Genomic DNA, 23086 nt, shown 5'->3' with positions numbered 1-23086 from the left:
GCCTTCATTTCGTTATGTACCCAGTAGTCATTCAGGAGCAGGTTGTTCAGTTTCCATGTAGTTGAGCGGTTTTGATTGAGTTTCTTAGTCCTGAGTTCTAGTTTGATTGCACTGTGGTCTGAGAGACAGTTTGTTATAATTTCTGTTCTTGTACATTTGCTGAGGAGTGCTTTACTTCCAATTATATGGTCAATTTTGGAGTAAGTACGATGTGGTGCTGAGAAGAATGTATATTCTGTTGATTTGGGGTGGAGAGTTCTATAGATGTCTATTAGGTCTGCTTGCTGCAGAGATGAGTTCAATTCCTGGATATCCTTGTTAACTTTCTGTCTTGTTGATCTGTCTAATGTTGACAGTGGAGTGTTGAAGTCTCCCATTATTATTGTATGGGAGTCTAAGTCTCTTTGTAAGTCTCTAAGGACTTGCTTTATGAATCTGGGTGCTCCTGTATTGGGTGCATATATATTTAGGATAGTTAGCTCTTCCTGTTGAATTGATCCCTTTACCATTATGTAATGGCCTTCTTTGTCTCTTTTGATCTTTGATGGTTTAAAGTCTGTTTTATCAGAGACTAGGATTGCAACCCCTGCTTTTTTTTGTTCTCCATTTGCTTGGTAAATCTTCCTCCATCCCTTTATTTTGAGCCTATGTATGTCTCTGCGTGTGAGATGGGTCTCCTGAATACAGCAGACTGATGGGTCTTGACTCTTTATCCAGTTTGCCAGTCTGTGTCTTTTCATTGGAGCATTTTGTCCATTTACATTTAAGGTTAAGATTGTTATGTGTGAACTTGATCCTGCCATTATGATATTAACTGGTTATTTTGCTCGTTAGTTGATGCAGTTTCTTCCTAGCCTCGATGGTCTTTACATTTTGGCATGTTTTTGCAATGGCTGGTACCGGTTGTTCCTTTCCATGTTGAGTGCTTCCTTCAGGGTCTCTTGTAAGGCAGGCCTAGTGGTGACAAAATCTCTAAGCATTTGCTTATCTGTAAAGGATTTTATTTCTCCTTCACTTATGAAACTTAGTTTGGCTGGATATGAAATTCTGGGTTGAAAATTCTTTTCTTTAAGAATGTTGAATATTGGCCCCCACTCTCTTCTGGCTTGTAGAGTTTCTGCCGAGAGATCTGCTGTTAGTCTGATGGGCTTCCCTTTGTGGGTAACCCGACCTTTCTCTCTGGCTGCCCTTAAGATTTTTTCCTTCATTTCAACTTTGGTGAATCTGGCAATTATGTGTCTTGGAGTTGCTCTTCTCGAGGAGTATCTTTGTGGCGTTCTCTGTATTTCCTGGATTTGAATGTTGGCCTGCCCTACTAGGTTGGGGAAGTTCTCCTGGATGATATCCTGAAGAGTGTTTTCCAACTTGGTTCCATTTTCCCCCTCACTTTCAGGCACCCCAATCAGACGTAGATTTGGTCTTTTTACATAATCCCATACTTCTTGCAGGCTTTGTTCATTTCTTTTTCTTCTTTTTTCTTTTGGTTTCTCTTCTCGCTTCATTTCATTCATTTGATCCTCAATCGCTGATACTCTTTCTTCCAGTTGATCGAGTCGGTTACTGAAGCTTGTGCATTTGTCACATATTTCTCGTGTCATGGTTTTCATCTCTTTCATTTCGTTTATGACCTTCTCTGCATTAATTACTCTAGCCGTCAATTCTTCCACTTTTTTTTCAAGATTTTTAGTTTCTTTGCGCTGGGTACGTAATTCCTCCTTTAGCTCTGAGAAATTTGATGGACTGAAGCCTTCTTCTCTCATCTCGTCAAAGTCATTCTCCGTCCAGCTTTGATCCGTTGCTGGCGATGAGCTGCGCTCCTTTGCCGGGGGAGATGTGCTCTTATTTTTTGAATTTCCAGCTTTTCTGCCCTGCTTTTTCCCCATCTTTGTGGTTTCATCTGCCTCTGGTCTTTGATGATGGTGATGTACTGATGGGGTTTTGGTGTAGGTGTCCTTTCTGTTTGATAGTTTTCCTTCTAACAGTCAGGACCCTCAGCTGTAGGTCTGTTGGAGATTGCTTGAGGTCCACTCCAGACCCTGTTTGCCTGGGTATCAGCAGCAGAGGCTGCAGAAGATAGAATATTTCTGAACAGCGAGTGTACCTCTCTGATTCTTGCTTTGGAAGCTTCCTCTCAGGGGTGTACTCCACCCTGTGAGGTGTGGGGTGTCAGACTGCCCCTAGTAGGGGATGTCTCCCAGTTAGGCTACTCAGGGGTCAGGGACCCACTTGAGCAGGCAGTCTGTCCCTTCTCAGATCTCAACCTCCGTGTTGGGAGATCCACTGCTCTCTTCAAAGCTGTCAGACAGAGTCGTTTGTGTCTGCAGAGCTTTCTGCTGCTTTTTTGTTGTTGTTGTTGTTGTGTAGCTGTGCCCTATCCCCAGAGGTGGAGTCTACAGAGACAGGCAGGTTTCCTTGAGCTGCTGTGAGCTCCACCCAGTTGGAGCTTCCCAGCAGCTTTGTTTACCTACTTAAGCCTCAGCAATGGCGGGCGCCCCTCCCCCAGCCTCGCTGCTGCCTTGCCGGTAGATCACAGACTGCTGTGCTAGCAATGAGGGAGGCTCCGTGGGCGTGGGACCCTCCCGGCCAGGTGTGGGATATGATCTCCTGGTGTGCCTGTTTGCTTAAAGCGCAATATTGGGGTGGGAGTTACCCGATTTACCAGGTGTTGTGTGTCTCAGTTCCCCTGGCTAGGAAAAGGGATTCCCTTCCCCCTTGCGCTTCCCAGGTGAGGCGATGCCTCGCCCTGCTTCAGCTCTGGCTGGTCGGGCTGCAGCAGCTGACCAGCACCGATCCTCCGGCACTCCCCAGTGAGATGAACCCAGTACCTCAGTTGAAAATGCAGAAATCACCGGTCTTCTGTGTCGCTCGCGCTGGGAGTTGGAGACTGGAGCTGTTCCTATTCGGCCATCTTCCATTTTTTATTTTTGATGACAGAAAGCAGATAACTAGTTGTCTGAGACAAGGCTAGGCATGAAGAGTGGAATTGCAAAGGGGTATGAGAAAACCTTTGTAGGTGATGGGTCTGTTCATTATTGATTGTGGTGATGTTTTCATAGGTAGGTACATATGTCAAATCCCATCCATTTTGTACACTCCAAATATTACTTTATTATACGTCGATTATACCTCAAAAATATAAATAAAAGTCTAAGGAACAGACAATAGAAGTTTACAAAAGAGAGAAGTTGATGTAGGTATAATTATTACAAAAGACTTCACAGAGGACACACCAATAGAATCAGGCTTTGATAAAATGGCAGAAGAAATGTAAGGAAGGAATTAAAGTGGAGGACAGTAGACTAACAGGGCCAAGAAGGAGGAATTGGTGTGATGTGTAGAGGGAAAGAACATTGAGCAAAGCATGCCTTCTGAAGAAAACCAGCTTGCAAGGGTAATTTTCTCCTGAAAGCTCCCAAGAGGCAAATTCTTATAAATCAAAAACATAATCACTATTAGTTTCAAGAGATGTTGATGCATCTTGAGACCCCAAATTAAGCCACTCATACTAAAACAACACCAAATTGCCTTAAAATGGACACTGTTGCTTCAGCAGATAACATTCATCGGCATGGCATGGCCTTCCCAAGCAATTTCCCTTCATTAATTATCTTGTAATAAGGCTGAATGTATTTGCTCAGCTCATTTATGGCTACTGCATAACATAAACTTAAACCTTTGCTGTCCTTTTTTAGGCCACAAAAAGCTATATAAATCAATTAAAAAACAATGCTGGCCAGGCACGGTGACTCACACCGGTAATCCCAGCACTTTAGGAGGCCGAGGCAGATGGATCACCTGAGGTCAGTACTTCAAGACCAGCCTGGGCAACATGGTGAAACCCCGTCTCTACTAAAAATACAAACACTTGCCAAGTATGGTGACACATGCCTACAGTCCTAAGGCAGGAGAATTGCTTGAATCCAGGAAGCAAAGGTTGCAGTGAGCTGAGATCGCACCACTGCACTCCAGCCTGGGTGACAGAGCAAGACTCCATCTCAAAAACTATGAATAAATAAATAGCAATGTAAATGATGCATAAGATTGTCACTACAATAAACTTAAAAACCAAAAATACTGGGAACACTTCAGAACTGGGAAGATGACTTCATAAGGGCTGTTGTTTCCTGGCGCTCAGTTACTTGGGAGGTACACACAATCCAAAACAGCTCTCATAAATGTGGGTGCATGCATCATAGGCCAAAGCAGATATTATATAAAACTCCTCGCAAATTTAAATTTTTGTAAACTAAAGGGCATATCCTGGGATATAACTGTAAAGTGAAATACACTTAGAGAAGATTAAATATGACCAGTCTGGGGAAGTGTTTGCAATGTTGGATTAAGGATTTGGAGCTTAATTGGGAGCCTTATAAGATCTGAATAAAGAGAGTGACATCATGAAAGATGTCTTTAAGATTAATCTAGAATTCATGTGCAGAGTAGAATTAGGCAGAGTACAAATAGAAGGAAAGGTGATTTAAGAGGTCATCATGGGGTAGATTGAGTGAGATGTGGTGAGATTGTGGATAAAGGAAATGACAGTACAATCCTGAACACATTTACTACTAATTAACATTTATTGAGTATTTCCATGTGCCTGGCACTGTTCTATGTGTTTGCATGTATTAACTGTCCATTTACTAAGTGTTTACTATGGAATGTATACCATTATTATCCCTACTTCACTTTTGAGAAAACTGAGACACAAGAGAGAGCTAGTGAGGAACCCGGTCAGGGTTTGAATGGGGTAGTCTGGCTCCAGAGTTTCACACATACTCTGTGCCCTCTTAAGGATCCATTCACTCTGCATGAGTCCTATGAGAAGTACTCAGAGTGCCATTAAAGAAGGAACCAAGGCCAAGAGAGATCCTGAATGCATTCACTTTTCTCCATGGCTACTACCTTAGGCCAGGACAATGTCTTCTCTCAGCGTCAGCCCCTAGCAGCTTTTCCTGCCTCCAGATGTATCCTCCTCCATCAATCAGTTGTCTGCCCTCACCAGAGTGATCTTCCAAAAGCATCATGCTTATCACATCATCCCTTGGTTCAAAATCACTGAGATGAAGTTCAGAGCTCATACGTGTCTTACAAGGTCATACATGATTTGGTCCTGGATGATTTTTTTAGCCTTGTCTCTCATCCCTCTCCATTTTGCATCCTAAGTCCCAGATATAAGGCTTCATATGCTCTTATGTCTGGAATTGTTGACATAATGCTTTTAAAGCTGGAAATGTTATTCCCCCTTCCATCCACACCACTGTTCTTCCTGGACTGACTCTTACTCATCTTTTCCATCCAATCTGAGAGGTCACGTCCCTTAGAAAGTCTACTCTGACACCCTGACCTGCATCTGTTGTAGGCCTGCCCCACGATGTGCTTGGACAGGCCCCTGTGTTGTCACTAATTATACCACATTCTAACTTCATACTCTGTGGTGGCTCACTCCACTGAATACTGGTGCTGTGAGGGCAATGACTCTGTGCATTATTTTATTCCCAACACTTAGCATGGTACCTGGTACCTAGTGGGCTCTAAATAATTTTTTAAATTGAAGAATAAACGAGGATTGAGTGTGACAGGACATAGAAAAGAAAAGCAAGAAACAAATCAAACTTTCTTCAAATACATTAAACCTGACCGGTGCTATTGACAGAATCAGGGAGCATTTAGGAAAATTGTTTTGGAGGTGGGCAGTGGGGAATTGCTTAGTGTAGATTGATCTATTGCATTTGATGATAAAATGTCCTCCAAGAAGAAATGAATGCCCTGTGTGCAGCTGGAATGATGGGATCAGGGACTCATTTGAAATTGAGCCTGGAGATTCAGACTTGCTAATTCCTGGAGATTTTACTTTTCTCTTAGGGAATTTTGCTGTTCTCCCTTTGCTCTGTAGTTTTTATGGAGATTGATTGATTGTTTTATTACAGTGAAACAGAAATCAAAATTATTACCAGACCCATTCCTTCCCAGATTGTGTGGGTAGTCATACATAGAAAGGAGAATTAATTTTCTCTACATCTTTCAGAAAGTTTGCTTGTAGTTTTTATATGATGCTCATACTTGCTTAGCTAGTGAACAAAAGGATAGATTTCAGAGAGAAGAACCAAAGCTGAAATGCTTTTGATTCAATTACATAGGAAATAGAAATGCTATTTCTGATTTTCTAAAAAATAATTTTGGCTTTTCTATATGTGACTATTTGATAAGGACTTAATAAAAGGCAGATTTTCTGGATGAAGACTAGTGAATGCAATTACAGCCCCCTAGCTACACCAGGCTGACATGCTTGTGTTTCCAGCTGCAGAGACCTGACTCTCAGCTGATAAGTGCCTTTAGGATGAGATGAACCTGTCATGTTAAAAGCAGCCTCTGAGCTAGAGAGAAGGTGCATCCATAGTCTGACTGGCAGGTAGTTTCTACCAAGGGACATGTAGGCATCTATCCTACGGTCTGAAGAGTGACACACCCATTGCCTTCTGGGTAGCTATATGAAGAATGTGCACATTTGGCTGGACAGAAAAAGTTCTCTTTCTCTGATGGATCATTTAGAAGGGTATATATGTGGATAATATTTCAGCCCACTGAAAAATAAGTGCTTTCCTTAATGGGCATCATGTTTATAGAAGTAGGATCCTCCTTCAAAAAGACCTGAGGGATTACTGGAATTGTCAGACCTATCTGAGCCCAAATCCCAGCTCTGCCTCTTGTGAGCTGTTTGACTTTGAATTAGAACTTGGATAAGGTGCAGGATAATGACAGAAATAAGGGAGCTGGTATGATGAGGGAAAGATAAGCCAGATATGTTAGATTTACTGACTTTGAATATAAAGCCCAAAAGACAGAGGACCGGAATACAGGAGAGAACACAAAGCTGGATATCCAGATTTGAGACTCACCTTTAAAATAAAGTCAAGCAGTAGAGGTGACTCTGCCTCAGATGAAGCATGTGTATATTTGGGGTGTCACTGTATATTCCCAACATTGCCAGAGGGAACATAGGAATATATTAAAAAGTGGTTTATAAGGTTTAAAATGGGCAGAGTTATTTTTTGAATATTTTTTCTAAGCAGCGACACATATAGATTTATTCTAAATAAGTGCACCAAAAGTAAAATTATTCTTTGAGTTGAGCTCAACAGAGCCAATTTTTATACAGCTTCCGCAATTCACCCAAGTTAGCTCATGTCGCCAGATTCTGTCCTTCCAGATTGATGTGTTTAATAGCATCTGTCAGCAATGGTTGCAGAGTAGCATTTTAATAGTTCCCACAGATTTTCATCAGAATGTGCTGTACTCCAATCACAGTGCCAATGACAACTCCCCAGTTGGCGTTGCAAACACTTTCTTTAGCAGAGGTGGCCATGCTGCAGGCGTTTGAGAGATACTGACGGTTGCAGCAGTTGGAGGTTGGTTAACAAATGAAACACCGAAGATGGTGTTTATGTATCTATGTGTACCCAAGTAGTGATTTATGTTATTTTCAGCAGAGATGCAAACTCTGTAAGAGCAAGCTGCCTCTTTCTGGAATAGTGAATGTGTTAGGTAACAAAAGCATAAGAAAGTCTGGCCTTTTAGGCAAATTAAAAGTCTAAAAGCTTCTTGCAGAAGAGACAAATTGGAAGGTAATTAATTACACAAAATGAGGATTCATCATGGAGTTTCTTCAGACGTCCAGTTTCCCTTGTCACTTAAAGTATTTGATTAAAATTCATTACCCACAACATCTCTTACATAAAGTATGGCTCCCCACATTGATTTCAACTGATTTAATTCATTATGAGCAACATTTTTGCAGAGGGTATTCATTCCTACAAAATTAATAGGTTACCTTAATAACATCTGAACTGGAAATCAGATTTGTTCCAGCTTAGCTTTATGCTATTCATATTTTGGTGTGAGCTACAAGCATGCATGCATTACAGTAATCTCCCAATAATTGACTTCCATTCTCTAGCCCCCTTTCTTTATTCAGGGAAAGAATGAATACATGGTTCCTACGCCCCTCGGATTTCCTGCCTATCTTTGATGATATATCAGGACTTAGGAAATATTCCACAAGAAAGGAAAACCCAAAGGCTCTCCTGGAGTCTCTGGTGATAAGTTAGGTCCTGCTGTACATTGTGGCTCCATCAACAGCCTCCTTCCTCCACTCAATCCTAGTTTTTAAAATGACCACACAGCATAGAGTGTCCGTGACGGGAAAGAGCGTTAATTATCAGGGGCACTGGGTCTCATAGACGAGAAGCTGCTTACCTAAAGACCCACAAAGGCAGATGGAGACTTCAGAGATCCAAACTCTGCCTCAGTACATCCAGCCTGGTACCCTCAAGGGAGCAACCAACTTCATTCTCATTTAGATGTCTATAGAGGACAGTGACTCTCGGATTCTAAGAACTACATCCCAACATTGTAAGTTTTAAAAGCTGCTATTTAGAAGACAGTTTAGGAGGAAGAAAAAGAGCTGAACGGCAGATATCATAATTAATGAAAACCTTACACTGGTGCATTACTTAATTACTTACCAATCCCTTCCTCTCAGCATGCTTGACGAAACAGACCATCTGTGGGGAGAATATGTGGGAGAAGAGAAAACATGACTATTCCACTATCAGAGACCTTTATTCAGAGAGGTCAGGTGCAGGAGACATTAAGCATCAAAATCCATTAAAGGTAAATAGGGCCGAATTGCAACAATCATGGAAAGATTGTATGAAATATATAATAAAACAAATGCATATGTTTTTCCAGTATACCTTCCCTCATATAATTTAGATGCCTGGGTTCCCTGTGCACAGCAGGCGCTCTATACATAGTTGTTGAATTGAACTTAAACAAATAAAAATCTAAAAGAATATTTAAAAAGTAAACTAAGCAATGCATGAAATAAATAGTATAATAGGATGCCATTCTAATCAGTGTGTGCAAGCTTATGCCTCACAGCACTGATAAATTCAGGCCAGGTTTTCTAAAAACAAAGTGTGGTCCCTGATTGTTGTTGAGTGCTGTTTCCTCTGCTTCTTCAGCCTCCAGGAGCCATTCAGCCTGATGCATGTCATACCATGACTCATTTTGAAAACTGCCCCAGAAGTTTCTGAACTTTTTTTTAATAAGGTGGAAAAACACAATCATGTTTATCTGGGTTTTTTTCTTTTTCTTCCTGGATGCATCTGTGGGTGTGTGCAGCAGCTTGGCTTTCCTGGGCATCAGCTTAGAGAGTACCTCTGGGACACTGACGGGTCCAGCTGCTTCTTGCTTTGTTGAAGGATGTGGGAAGCACTCCACTCCTGACGCTCACAGCTGATACCATGAGGAGTAATCATCTCCCTCTGATAGTGGCCGCAAAGTACTTTTAGAAAATCATTAGCAGATTACAAGAGGTGACAGCCTTTGGGCCCAGGTTCCAATTAGACAGAGGTTAACATAGTAACCTCATATTTATTGAGCTCTTTGTGTCAGGCATTGTGATTAGCTCTTTACATGGCCTAACATTTACTTATATTGCAAATAATGGGAAACCTGATGAACCATGCCTTAGCTCCCAAGGTATATAGCATTTATTTAACAGGAAGTCTGGAGATAGGCATCCCAGGCCTGGCCTGGTGGAGCAACAATATCATCAAGGAGGAAGTCTCTTTCTGTCTTTCATTTTCATCATTCTTAGTGGGTTTACTGGCATCCTTGGCTTCACAGAATGGCTGCCACTGTGCTAGACATGGTTGCGAGAAGGAGGAGGAAAGAATAGTCACCAAGACTATTCTTGGGTGTCCTTTCTTATACGTTGCTTTTATAAAGAGGCAAACACTTTTCCAGATGTCTCATAGCATATGTTCCATCAATCTCATTTTACAGAACTGGGGCACGTAGACACCCTTAGTTGCAACGAAGGCCACAAAGAGAGCATTTAGCTTGGAAATGGATTGGAAGTGGCTGTCGGATTACCCAAGTGATAGTATCTGCCTTAGTATTTATTTAATTCCTAAATTATCCCTTTGACTGGAGATATTGTTGTTATTTCATGTTTGTAGATGAGGAAGCAGAATGATTAATGAACTTGTCCAAGATCACAAAGCTAATAAGTGGTTTGACCTATAGTTTTAACCATTGCAGGTAGCTATATGGCTTGGTGGTTAAGGGGGCAAGAGATAATTCAAGGTATACTACTACTTAGTCCAAGGTGTACTACTTTCTAGCTGTATATCTTGGGATGTTATTTAACCTCTTTGTGCCTCAGTTGGTTCTTGTAAGATGGAGATATAATAATACTTCCCATAGGTTTATTGTGAAGATTAAGTGACTTATTACTTATAAAATACACAGAACATGGCATGTAATAAGCATTAGAAAAGAGTTACTAAGAAGCCATGAAGCAAGCAGCTTGGTTTGTAATAATCCTGAATCAAAAACAGCCTAAATGCTCATCATTTGTAGACTGTGAAAAAAAATGAGGCATATTCATACAACCAAGTACAAGTTATCAATGATAAATGATGAGTTAGTAATACACATAGCAACACAGGTGAGTCTCCCAGTGAGTGAAAGAATTGAGACAAAAGAGAATACACTGTATAATTCCATTTATGTGAAGTTCAGATACAGAAAAACCTAATCTATTGTATTAAAAGTCATAATGTTCCATCAGAATAAGCATTACCTTTGGAGAATTAAGTGCTGAGAGGACATGATGGGGTGTTCTGGGTGCTGAAAAGGTTCTGTATCTTGATCTTGGTGGTGGTAGCACAAGTATACACCTGTAAAAATTCATTGTTTTGTACAATTAAGACGTGTGCATTTCACTGCATGCAAGTTCTATTTTATTTTTAATAGTAAATAAAAATAAAGAAAAGAAACCATGAAGTATACCCATTCATGCTGACTGGCATCTTCGGTGAAAATCCTTAGAAGAAAATGGTGGCAGAGAGAAGAGAAAGGGGCACAGCAATATTACAGATTATTTGCCTTCTCTCAGAAAGTCCCTAGTTTCCTCTCCCCCATCAGAGGAAACACCCTCTAAGTTTGAGCCATTTTTCCAGTTGTGGAGATGTGTTTGCACTGGAATCATCTCTGTCCCCTTCCCTGTTCCCTGGATGGTCAGCAGTGAACTTTGGCAGTGAAGCCAACATGAATACAAAGCCTGCTTGCATTTTCTGAACATTATCCTGTAATCAGTCAAATTGCCTACTGATTCACCAAAAAGAAGGCCAGGATGCATTAGCCTGGGATGCCGCTGAGAACTGTCCTTTCAAAGGCAAATTGCCATGGAGCTGACCACTTAAAGGGCTCCAGCTCTCTGGGGAACAAAGAGTCATGGATGGTGCAATTAGCTGAAGTAGAGACATCAGGAAAAGAAGTGGACAAGTGGCTACAAGTAAAGCATTAGGCTACAAGAGCAGCCTCAGCCATTTGGGCAATTCTAAGCCTAGAAAAGATCCTCTGAAGGAAGAGGTTCAGAATCAAAACAAGGCAACATGTGGGCTTTGTTAAATTCTGGTTGTTGCCAGGGGCTATAGGGCTTGAGAAATGACTGGATAGCAGTTTGTGCTTATAAGAGGTGGGTTTCTAGAAGGGTATGCCACCCCTCGACTAGGCAACAGATACCTGAATTTTACAAACACCCAAACTCAAAGAATTTTTATCTTTTTGAACCCATGAGAATTTTTTTTTAATTTCAGTGAATGATTGAGCAAACAAGAGAAGTATACAGGGAGTAAACTGGTCCCCCAGGCCAGTGTGTGTGACCTGCAGGCACAGGAGTGAGGGTAGGAAGGAGAGAATCACCACCTTGGCTCTAGAGAATCAGAGTGTCTGTCTTTGTTTAAAGCTGGTCACTGGCAAAGCATTCAAAGTGCTGCCTGAGTTCTCTCCCTCCCTTCTGCTTGAAAATGCCTGAAAATTCTGCCAGAAAAGTGAGGCATAGAGAAGGGAGACTGCCCACCAAAGCTGCCCAGGAAGCATGTCCAGGTCAGTCTCCATCTTGGCTCCTGGTGGACCCAGCCGCAGCTTTGGCCTACCCTGCCCCAGCAGATCCCTTGTCCCATTAGCCTTGGGTCTGCAGAGGGTTACCCTGGGAGTGGGCTGCAGGGCCCAGGATGGAGCGCAGGCTGAGCCATGGGCACATCTTAATTTGTAAGTTACATATTTAGACATGCTCTGTGTGGGCCTTTGTTTGTACTCTTGCCCTGGGCCCCACAAATGTTGGGACCGGGCCTATGAAAGGAAAGAATCAGAGAACCTGATGTTGTCCTTCAGAAAATCTCCTTCCCACTCCCCACCACCATGCCCATATCCACCTTCAGCCACAAAGTGATGGAAGAGAAGCTACTTGCCCTCCTGCATAGTCTCTCTTTATCTCCATTGCCCCACCCTGAGAAACCCCAGTATGGGGATTTCAGGCATTCGTTGGCATCCTTGCTCAGCTCGGCTTCCTTCTGATATGACCACCATAGTCCCTCCCAACCTAGAAGCAGTAAGTTTAAGGGACTGACAAAGACAGATGTTGCATCTAAGGAAAAAAAGAAAGAAAGAAAGAAAGAAAAATGGCATATTTTTCTCCCAGGAAGTACAGCATTCTTCACAAATGTTATTCTTTCATTAGAATTCACAGCACCACGGGGAGCCTGCTGATATCATTAGAACTGATTTTATGGATGGAGAAATTGAGTCATTCACCAGGTCTGCAGGTTGTGATTCGGTGGGTAGAAAACAGAAGCTCTTTCCTCTTTTTTTGATTGAATTATGTCTCATTTCCATAAGCAAAATACTCAGGAGAATATGGCTTTCCTACTTCAAACAAGTATCTTCTTAGACACAGTTTGATGGCTTTGGGGCATACGCATTCTGTTTTGACATATGATAGCTTTCAAATACCATATGGTTGGACCACACTCTGATTAGGAATGGTTTTGCAGATGTTAGATGAGCCTTCTGGAGCATTGGCTGCCCTCAGCAGACCCCACCAAAGACAACATGGGAAACTTTGTAGGTGCGAAACTTTTGTAGGTCCCTAATAGTGATTCAACCTAAAACACACTAAAACCTAGCTTTGAAATGTAAATAAATAATTATCATTTTAACATTCTCTCTCTCTCTCTCTTAAATACCTGCTGAAATTCAATTCATTCAATGTGAAGATGTTAAAACTAGCCTGTGTTTGGCCCAACTGATAGGTGGTCACCAAAAGCTGCTGACCTTGGTCTAGATCATGCATAAAGAAAGGAAATCCATGCAGTCTCCAAAGTAAAAACAAGCAAACAAATATAACAAAAGTCTGTCTGGAGGCCCATCCACAATTTTGTGTTAACAGGTCATTTTCATGGAGCTTACAGACAACTCAAAGGGAGGATACATTTCTGTTATCATGACTCAGCATATAAGCCAGAGAACATTTCTGTTTTCAAAGGGTAGAAAATCCATGTTGCTACTCAATGAATATTTATTGAGCACTTTCTCTGTGCCAGGCACTAAGACACAAAGAACAAGTTTAGTTTTTATTATCAGGGCTGCCAGCCTGAATGGGGACAAGCGTGGAGAAAGACTATGGCTCAATATGATGTGTGCTGCCATTAGAGTCTGTGGGAAGTGAGGTGGCTGCACACAGGAGGAAGGGTCTATCAAGTTGGAGAATATTTCATAGAGAAGGCAAGGCTCTGGATTTCTCAGAACTGGGATGGCAAGAGGGGAGACATGGAGAGCGGAGTCAGGGTAGAAAGAGCAGCGGTGCAAAGGCAGGGAGGCAGATGGCCATGGGATACTTCAGGAGCTTACGGTGATTCAGACTGACAAGACCGTAGGCTCATGAGGGGTAAACTGGACAGACTATGAAAGGTGGCATGTCTTGTGCCAAGGAGCTTAGATTTTATCCCAAAGGCAGTAGGAATTCTGTGATCAGATTAAAGGGGAGGGGAAGGGTTCATACAGTCTAATAACTTTTTAAAAGTCACTTAGTTGCCCACACTAGGGAATGTACTAGGGAAGATAGAAGCAAACTGGTTACCAACTGCCTCACAAACATGGAGCCCAGACTTCGAAAACACCTTTGCTTTTCCCAATTCAATACTATAGAATCATTAAAAAGCTGATGGTTAAAAGTCAAATGGTGTTGCATTCAAGCTTCAGCTGTACCGTGTACTAGCAGTGTGACTTTATGAAAATTACTGAACTTTTCTGTGAAACTTGAGATAACAATAGTGCCTACCTCGCAGAGGTTATATTTCCATTAAATGAGATGATGCATGTAAAGTGCTCAGTACACTTGTTAATATATATGTTAAACAGTCCCGCTGGCCTTTTCAGTAGTTCACTATGGTGGCCGTAACAGGTGGAGAAACTGGTAGCAATTACTCAGCACACAGACCTTCAGCAGCTGTGGGGCCTCTGCCAGGGGACCACAGGCAATGCTCCCGGCTAACTTGGCAGCAGCAGGAAAGGGCTTGACTGCATTTTGATCAAGTTTCACCAAGTTTGCCAAAGCTTTGTCACATGTTTTCTCACATGTTTGACAAGCTAAGAGCAGGGAAAGACATGGCTGGGGCAAAAAAAAAGAATAGGTGAGCAACACAGAAAATCAGTCTGTCTGCAACTCTGCCACTGACCCAGGTTGTTGCTCATGGAATCCAAGAAAAGGTGACAGAGTTCAGAGCACTCACTGCCTGTATTCCTGACACGCAGTCAGGTCAGGAGGCACAGAAGGCAGACTCTGTACGCTACAATGCCTTTAACTCCTCTCAGCACGGTAAGAACTCGCCTGCATATCTCAACAATCAGCCCCTACGTCCCTCCTAGCAGGTCTAGAAACTGAGGACCAAGCCACACACTAGCTCTTTTAAATATCGAAGAGATGTAAACTATAATAGTGGTCTCCCCATAGAGGACAATACACATGGAAACAAATAATTTTCTATCTCACTAAGAATCTGGTTTTCTTCAGAGCAACAATTTGTCAGCTATTCTTGCCACAAAAAAGCTTGAACCTGACCAAACTTCAGGAACCACTGCTAATTGTAAGCTTACAAGGAGGAATTCCAGATTGAATTGGTCATCAGGCTTTTCAGCTGCACACGTGGGCTAAGTCTAAGAGATGCCCTTCCCTGAATCTGTCCCTTTCACGTCTGTGGGCCTATCACAGCCCGGGCAGGGCATACCATCCCTGGCAATGTCACTGTGTTTTGAAACAATGCTCATTCACCTCTAACTGAGAAATTAATGGGTTCAGTTTCTTCATCCTATCTTCTCAAGGAAATACTAAAACTAATTCTTTTCTTCAAAGAAAAGTGGCTGTGCTTTGGGTGGGAAGGTGTACGGAGGCATGACTTTTTTACTTTTTTTATTACGCTTTAAGTTCCAGGGTACATATGCACAATGTGCAGGTTTGTTACATATGTATACATGTGCCATGTTGGTGTGCTGCACCCTTTAACTTGTCATTTACGTTAGGTATATCTCCTAATGCTATCCCTCCCCACTCCCCGCACCCCACAACAGGCCCCAGTGTGTGATGGCCCTCATCCCATGTCCAAGTGTTCTCATTGTTCAATTCCCACCTATGAGTGAGAACATGCGGTGTTTGATTTTCTGTCCTTGTGATAGTTTGCTCAGAATGATGGTTTCCAGCTTCATCCATGTCCCTACAAAGGACATGAGCTCATCCTTTTTTATGGCTGCATAGTATTCTATGGTGTATTCTATGGTGTATATGTACATTTTCTTAATCCAGTCTATCAATGATGGACATTTGGGTTGGTTCCAAGTCTTTGCTATTGTGAATAGTGCTGCAGTAAACATACGTGTGCATGTGTCTTTATAGCAGCATGATTTATAATCCTTTGGGTATATACCCAGTAATGGGATGGCTGGGTCAAATGGTATTTCTAGTTCTAGATCCTTGAGGAATCGCCACACTGTCTTCCACAATGGTTGAACTTAAATGTTAGACCTAAAACCATAAAAACCCTAGAAAAAAACCTAGGCAATACCAGTCAGGACATAGGCATGGGCAAGGACTTTATGACTAAAACACCAAAAGCAATGGCAACAAAAGCCAAAATTGACTAATGGGATCTAATTAAACTAAAGAGCTTCTGCACAGCAAAAGAAACTACCATCAGAGTGAACAGGCAACCTACAGAATGGGAGAAAATTTTTATGATCTACCCATCTGACAAAGGGCTAATATCCAGAATCTACAAAGAACTTAAACAAATTTACAAGAAAAAATCAAACAACGCCATCAAAAAGTGGCGATGTATATGAACAGACACTTCTCAAAAGAAGACATTTATGCAGCCAACAGATACATGAAAAAATGCTCATCATCACTCGCCATCAGAGCAATGCACATCAAAACCACAATAAGATACCATCTCACACCAGTTAGAATGGTGATCATTAAAAAGTCAGGAAACAACAGGTGCTGGAGAGGATGTGGAGAAATAGGAACACTTTTACACTGTTGGTCGGACTGTAGACATTTTTTTAACTTCTTTAGCTGCCCAGTCTCACATAGGCTCCTCATTGCATTCTCTGTAATAGTGGTTGCTAAAGTAAGTTCCACTAGCCTTTTTGAGGCTGGGACACAGGGTATCAGTGGGGGTCAGAGAGCAGGAGTTCTAGTTCTGACTGTCCCTGCACAGTTCTTTCCAGGTAGACACTGTCCAATTCTTCTTCTTAGTGTAAGGTCAGTTACACCACTTCCTCTCTCTGTGTCTGCGCCCTCATTTATCAAATGAAGGGTTATACTCACTCATTAGTTAGACCCTCTCTAGCTCTAAAATTTCCTTGAAATCCTGAGAAAGGGTACATTCTTGCTGGTTTGACTTATGCAGTTTGTTATTCCTGCAGAGACACGAGTTCTACAGTGATTCTGAATGTTGAAGCTTTAGCCCCCAGTGTGATATTTGAGGATGGGGCCTCTAGGTAGTAATTAAAGTTAGATGGGATCATGTGGGTGAGGCCCTTATGACGGGATTAGTGCCCTTATAATAAGAGACATTAAAGAACTTGCTCTCTGTCTTCACTCGCATGCCATGTGACGAAAGGTCATGTGAGGACACAGAAGGCGATCATCTGCAAGCCAAGGGGTTGGCCCTCACCAGAAACTGAATCAAACAGCACTTCGATCTTCAGCTTCCCAGTCTTTACAGCTGTGAAAAATAAATTTCTGTTATTTAAGCCACCCCATCTGGTATTTAGTTATAGCAGCCCAAGCAGACTAAGACAGCAAGCATTCTCTAGGATCATCGTGGTGCCTTAGCCTTGGCTATCTTTACATTGGAAAAAGACCTACCCCAGGAGTCAGTGCATTATGGAATGTACCATCAAATAAGGCAAAGCAGAGGCTTCTAAAGCCTCATTCAAACGAAGATAACCAACATTGTCACACAATTTCATGCATTGTTAGTTTTATAGGTGCAGAAATTGCCTGAACTAGGCTGTAAAGTAAAGTTCTTTAAATAAGTACTCAGTAGATAGCTATGGGAAATGAATGACCACTTCCAGTCTTCTTTGGAAGCAGGCGAGGTAGGAATTATATAAGTGTATTAGTAAAATTAAACAAGAAAATGGATATTTCCAGCAACAAAACCAATTCCCAGAGCTTGTCATTTTCAGCACTATAATGATTTCCATGGTACAGCTTTTAGCTCCAGTGGAAACAACAATGCAAGTGTCATTCTGAACATCACATATCTTAAGTGGTATCTTCTGCATTCTTATTCTTTCAGGATGAATTCAAATATCATCTCTTCTGTGACTTTTCTAAATGTCATTTGAAAAATGACATTTGTATATTTTTACATTCCATGGTATCAGTACAGAATTTATTAATCTTTCCTCAGGGTTTCCATTACAACTTGGTTTTACTTTTATATAGCACTTATCATGTCATATTACAGGAAGCTGAGTATGAGCTCTCTGAGGGAAAAGCTCAATAAATGCTTGAATGAATGAACGAGTGAATTGGTTCTCCTTTGTAGATGACTGATTTCTCATTTATCTCAGGCTTGGCAAGACTCTTTGACTCGACTAACAGACTGAGGCTCTCTCTACCTCCATCTGCCTATCTATTATATGATGCTATGCATGGTAAATGGTGTCCTTTTTTTTTTTTTTTTTTTTTTTTTGCCCTTAGAATCTTCAATCAGCCATGACAGCTGCCAGGATGCAAAGCCAGTAAGCTCCAAAGGTCATAGACAAGATCCCATGTTTTAATAATATTTGTCCCAACTGTTGTTTTGTCCATATTTCAAAGATTTCTTGATCTGGATTCATTCTAAAACTGTTGACAGTTCACAGCTGCCAAAAGACCACTATAACAGCATGGAATAGCATGTGACCTAAGTTGGGAGGTCTGTCCTCCTCTTTACCAGGAAATTAACTCTCCTGAAGCTTATGGCCTTAATGAACTCCTTTTAAATAAAATAAAGCCAATTATTTTGATGACAATCCAAATGTTAAATTCAGAATAAACTCTGTAGCACAGCCTTCCATCAGCTCCTGAGTCAGCCGAGTGGCAAATGATGATGTAAACAGATTTTACCCTAGTACCTGAATGTTTCCCTTTTGATCTTTTCTCCCTTCCTCTGACTGGCATCTAGGCAGTGTTCTATTCTTTTTGAATATTGATTATGATTGACCTTTACCTATTTGACACCTTCAAGGAAATATACTCAGGGTACGTAGAGTTAAATAGTTGAAGACCTAACTAGACATCAGTCATAGGCATATGTCATGTTGGAATTAAAATGAGTAAAGCTGATCTTTAAGCAAGAATCTTGCCCTCAAATAGTACCAGGTAGGCAGCCCTCCCTGAGGAAGCCATGATGGATGTGGCCATAACTAAAGTGACATGTGGAAAAGAGTGGAGAGATGTTGGAGTATTCATGAATAAGGTTCTTGGGTTAATTCATTTTTCTACTCTTCCTTCATTTCTCCCACAGGTCCTTATTAAGCACTTACTATGACCTAATGCTGTCCTAGGCTCAGGAGAAACAGCCATGAGTAAGACCAGGTCACTGTGCCCTCATTGAGCTTCTATTCTAGTAGAAGAGAGAGACAATACGTAAGTGAATAAATAAATATGTAATTTCAGGAAAACCCTTCTCTTATTGTGAAAAACAAAAATGAGCAAAGGGTATAGCATTTCCTCAAAAAATTAAGCAAAAAAATACCATATGATTCATTAATTCCACTTCTGGGAATATGCCCCAAAGAACTGACAGCAAGGACTCAAACAGATATTTGTTCATCCACGTTCATGGCTACAATATTCACAGTAACCCAAAGATGGAAACAGCCCAAGTGTCCATCAGTGTATGAATGGATAAGCAAAATGTGACACGTACATACAGTGGAATATTATTCAGCCTTAAAAAGGAAGTTTTAAGTCATTATGCTAAGTGAAATAAGCTAGTCATAAAAGGACAAATATTCTATGTGAGGTACTTAGAGCAGTTCAATTCATACAGACAGTAGAGTGTAGAATGGTTGGTTGTTTTTATGCCATTCCAATGTGGAAAGGGAGTTGTTTAATAGGCACAGAGTTTGAGTTTGGGAAAATGAAAAAGTTCTGCAGATGAATAATGATGGTTGCACAATATGTATATAGTTCCTGCCATTGAACTGTATACTTAAAATTCATTGTAATAGTAAAGTGTTATGCATACTTTACGACAATAAAAAATTTTTTAAAAAAATTAAATGGACAATGGGCTAGAGGAGAAAAGAATTAGTTAGACTTGTCTGGGATGATTCCTTTGAGGAAGAGGTGACATTTGATTAGAGACCAATCAAATTGATGACGAGAACATGAGATTACATAGGGAAGCAATTCTGGATTTTGTTCTAAGTACAACAGAACACCTTTGGAGGGTTTTGATCAGTGAAAGGACATGAGCTGATTTACTGCTATAAAAGATCATACTGGCTGCTCAGTGGAAAGCACACTAAAAGGGAGGAAACCTGGGGGCTAGAAGACCAATTAAGAGACTGTTGCAGTTGTGTTAGGCTATTCTTCGCATTGCTATAAAGGAATACCTGAGGTCGGGTAATTTACAAAGAAAAGAGGTTTGATTGGCTCATGGTTCTGCGGCACTTGCTGTACAAGCATAGCAACAAGTCTACTCAGCTTCTGGTGATGCCTTCAGGGAGCTTTACTTATGGTGGAAGGGGAAGTGGGAGCAGGCACATCTCATGGTGAGAGTGGGAGCAAGGGAGTGTAGGTGGGAGGTACCACATGCTTTTAAACAGCCAGATCCTGATAGAACTCACTCACTACCATGAGGACAGCACCAAACCATGAGGGATCAGCCCCCATGACAAAAAAAAAAAAACACCCCGCCAGGCCCCACCTCCAACGCTGATGATCTCAACCTGAGATTTGGAGGGCACATCCAAACTAATCAGCAGTCATCTAGGCTAGTGACTATAATGGCTCAGGGGATGGGAAATAATAGGAGAGATAGTGAAAAGTGGTTGAATCAGGATTATATTTGCAAGGTAGACTCATCCTGATCCACTAATGGAATTGATGTGGGATGTGAGGGAAAGACATGCCTGAAGGGTGACATCTTGGTTTTTAACTGAGCAACCTAGTGAATGGGGTTCCCATCTACTGAGATGCAAATGACTGGGGGAAATACTAGTCAGGGAATGACAAGGGGGTGTGGGGAGGCAATCAAGAGATGTGTTACCTAAAAGTGAAACCATAAACCCCATGTCCAGGAAAGTACTGGCACATAAAAGCCCTTTATTAAATAATCATTGAATGAGTCAGTGAATGAAACCAAATGCGTAAGCGTGGGGAAGGAGAAAGGAAGAATGGAAACTAGCTCTAAATTTTACTACATATGAAGGAGTGCATTTGGCAAATGATATGATGGTAAGGACCCTGGGCTAGAATTTCAGACAACTGGGTTCTCAGAAAATATTTCCAAAGCTCAGATTTCTCTTTCTAGCTTTTATTCTGGGACCTCTCGCTTTTTCTTTCTCTGCAGGAAATGTGTTCACATATTTATTCATCCCAGCCAGCAGGTCCATATCCCTTACATCCCTGTGCGTAAGTGCAGAATGGGTAGCCCCCAAGACATGGAACAGCCAATCAGTGAGCTCCTCAGCTGTGGGATGGAACGAGACTGAAGCCCCCTCTTGCCAGCGACCACACTCATCACCAACCACTCCTTCCCCACTCCCAATGTCCACACTCCCAGCGTTCCTACTGGAGCTGTGGAGTTGGCTGCTCGACAGACCAGACAAATACCCATAAATCAATTCCCCAGAGGGTCTTACTCTCTAAGGACATGATTTTAAGCAAGTTGGGGACAAGATTAGTTCATACCATGCATTGGCTAGTCTTGAATTGACAGTCCTACTAATTGTTCTTATGGAGTTTTGGGCAGGTTCCTACTGAGACTTGCAGAGCAATTGGTGGGAAGAAAATCCGTTAAAAGTTGCCTTCACAACTGCGGCGGGCACAATGCAAAATGAGAAATACCTGTGAAAATACTGCAAAACAGCTGTGGAGTAAGAGCGTTGCCTCTATTTCACATATTACCGTGTTTCACATATTAACCACTTTTGTACTGGCTCTTCCACAGGATGGAGGGTACAGAGTCTGCCGACATCAGCTCCTTTGCCCGTTTCTCTTCCGGCAAACACTATGCCACCAATCACCATCTGGACTAGCTCTCCACAAAACACTGATGCAGACACTGCCTCCCCATCCAATGGCACTCACAGCAACTCAGTGCTCCCAGTTACAACATCAGCCCCAACATCTCTGCTTCCTAAGAACATTTCCACAGAGTCCAGAGAAGAGGAGATCACCAGCCCAGGTTCGAATTGGGAAGGCACAAACACAGACCCCTCACCTCCTGGGTTCTCGTCAACAAGCGGTGGAGTCCACTTAACAACCACTTCGGAGGAACACAGCTCGGGCACTCCTGAAGCAGGCGTGGCAGCTACAGTGTCGCATTCCGCTGCTGAGCCTCCCACACTCATCTCCCCTCAAGCTCCAGCCTCATCACCCTCATCCCTATCAACCTCACCACCTGAGGTTTTTTCTGCCTCCATTGCTACCAACCACAGCTCCACTGTGACCAGCACCCAACCTACTGGAGCTCCAACTGCATCAGAGTCACCGACAGAGGAGTCCAACTCTGACCACACACCCACCTCACATGCCACAGCTGAGCCAGTGCCCCAGGAGAAAACATCCCCAACAACTGTGTCAGGCAAAGTGATGTGTGAGCTTATAGACATGGAGACCACCACCACCTTTCCCAGGGTGATCATGCAGGAAGTAGAACATGCATTAAGTTCAGGTGAGTCTCTGTCTAGTCCACTAGTTTTCTTTACTACATCCACACGTTAAGAATGCAGTTCAGTGAACCAAATACAATGGAAAATTTGAATTTTGCAGTGTAACACCTAAGTTGAATTATAATTCACAAGAATTTCCACAAGAGTGCAAACTTTTAGTCCCTTAACAATTTTCATGATTCACTGTGGCCAATTGCACCTTTATGGCCTATTTTCACAAGTCATAATGATGCTACAGGGAATGTAAGCACATAGGACCAGATAGCAAAGGGATTAACAGCATGGCTTTGGCCAAGCTTCCTAGGTTTCAACTCTGGCTCCTGACCTTTGACAAGTTACTTCACCTCTTTGTGCCTTTAGTTTTCCACATCTGCAAAATGGGATAAAACAGGTTCTACTGCATACAGTTCTTGTGGAGATTAACTGAAATGACATAAAGCACTTAGAACAGTTCCTGGCAGGGAGTAAATGCTCAGGAAAAGTCATTTGTATTATTCTGCTCAGCGTTTTAAAGTAGTGTCTCCCTTTTGGAAACCAGTCAAAGTAGAGTAGGAGTGGAGAAAACTTACTTATTCTTTATAGTCACTGATGTATTTCAAGGGAAAGACAATAAATTTTACAAGATGTCACATCTGCTTTTATTTTCCCAGTAATTCTATGAAGTTAGTATTATTTTTATCTTTGTTTTGTAATCTTGGAAATTATGGTGGAGAGAAATCGAGGGCTCTTTCTGAGGTCACCCGCATCTGACATTGATGTGAAGACTATACAATTTAAG

At 41.8% G+C, this 23086-nt stretch overlaps 1 protein-coding gene across 2 annotated transcripts in view; it reads left to right on the top strand.

The window, feature by feature from the left end:
• The window catches only part of PARM1 (prostate androgen-regulated mucin-like protein 1), a 117346-nt gene that overhangs the window by 61338 nt on the left and 32922 nt on the right, over positions 1-23086 (top strand). For both annotated transcript variants that reach the window (XM_025386488.1, XM_025386487.1), the window contains one exon: positions 21585-22310. In XM_025386488.1, coding sequence (XP_025242273.1) covers positions 21585-22310 — 726 coding nt within the window. The remainder of the gene's footprint in view (positions 1-21584; positions 22311-23086) is intronic.

This window comes from Theropithecus gelada, chromosome 5 (genome assembly GCF_003255815.1).
Source record: "Theropithecus gelada isolate Dixy chromosome 5, Tgel_1.0, whole genome shotgun sequence".
Taxonomy (NCBI): domain Eukaryota; kingdom Metazoa; phylum Chordata; class Mammalia; order Primates; family Cercopithecidae; genus Theropithecus; species Theropithecus gelada.
Note: the sequence above shows the minus strand (reverse complement) of the source record. Positions and strands in the feature narration are given on the sequence as shown.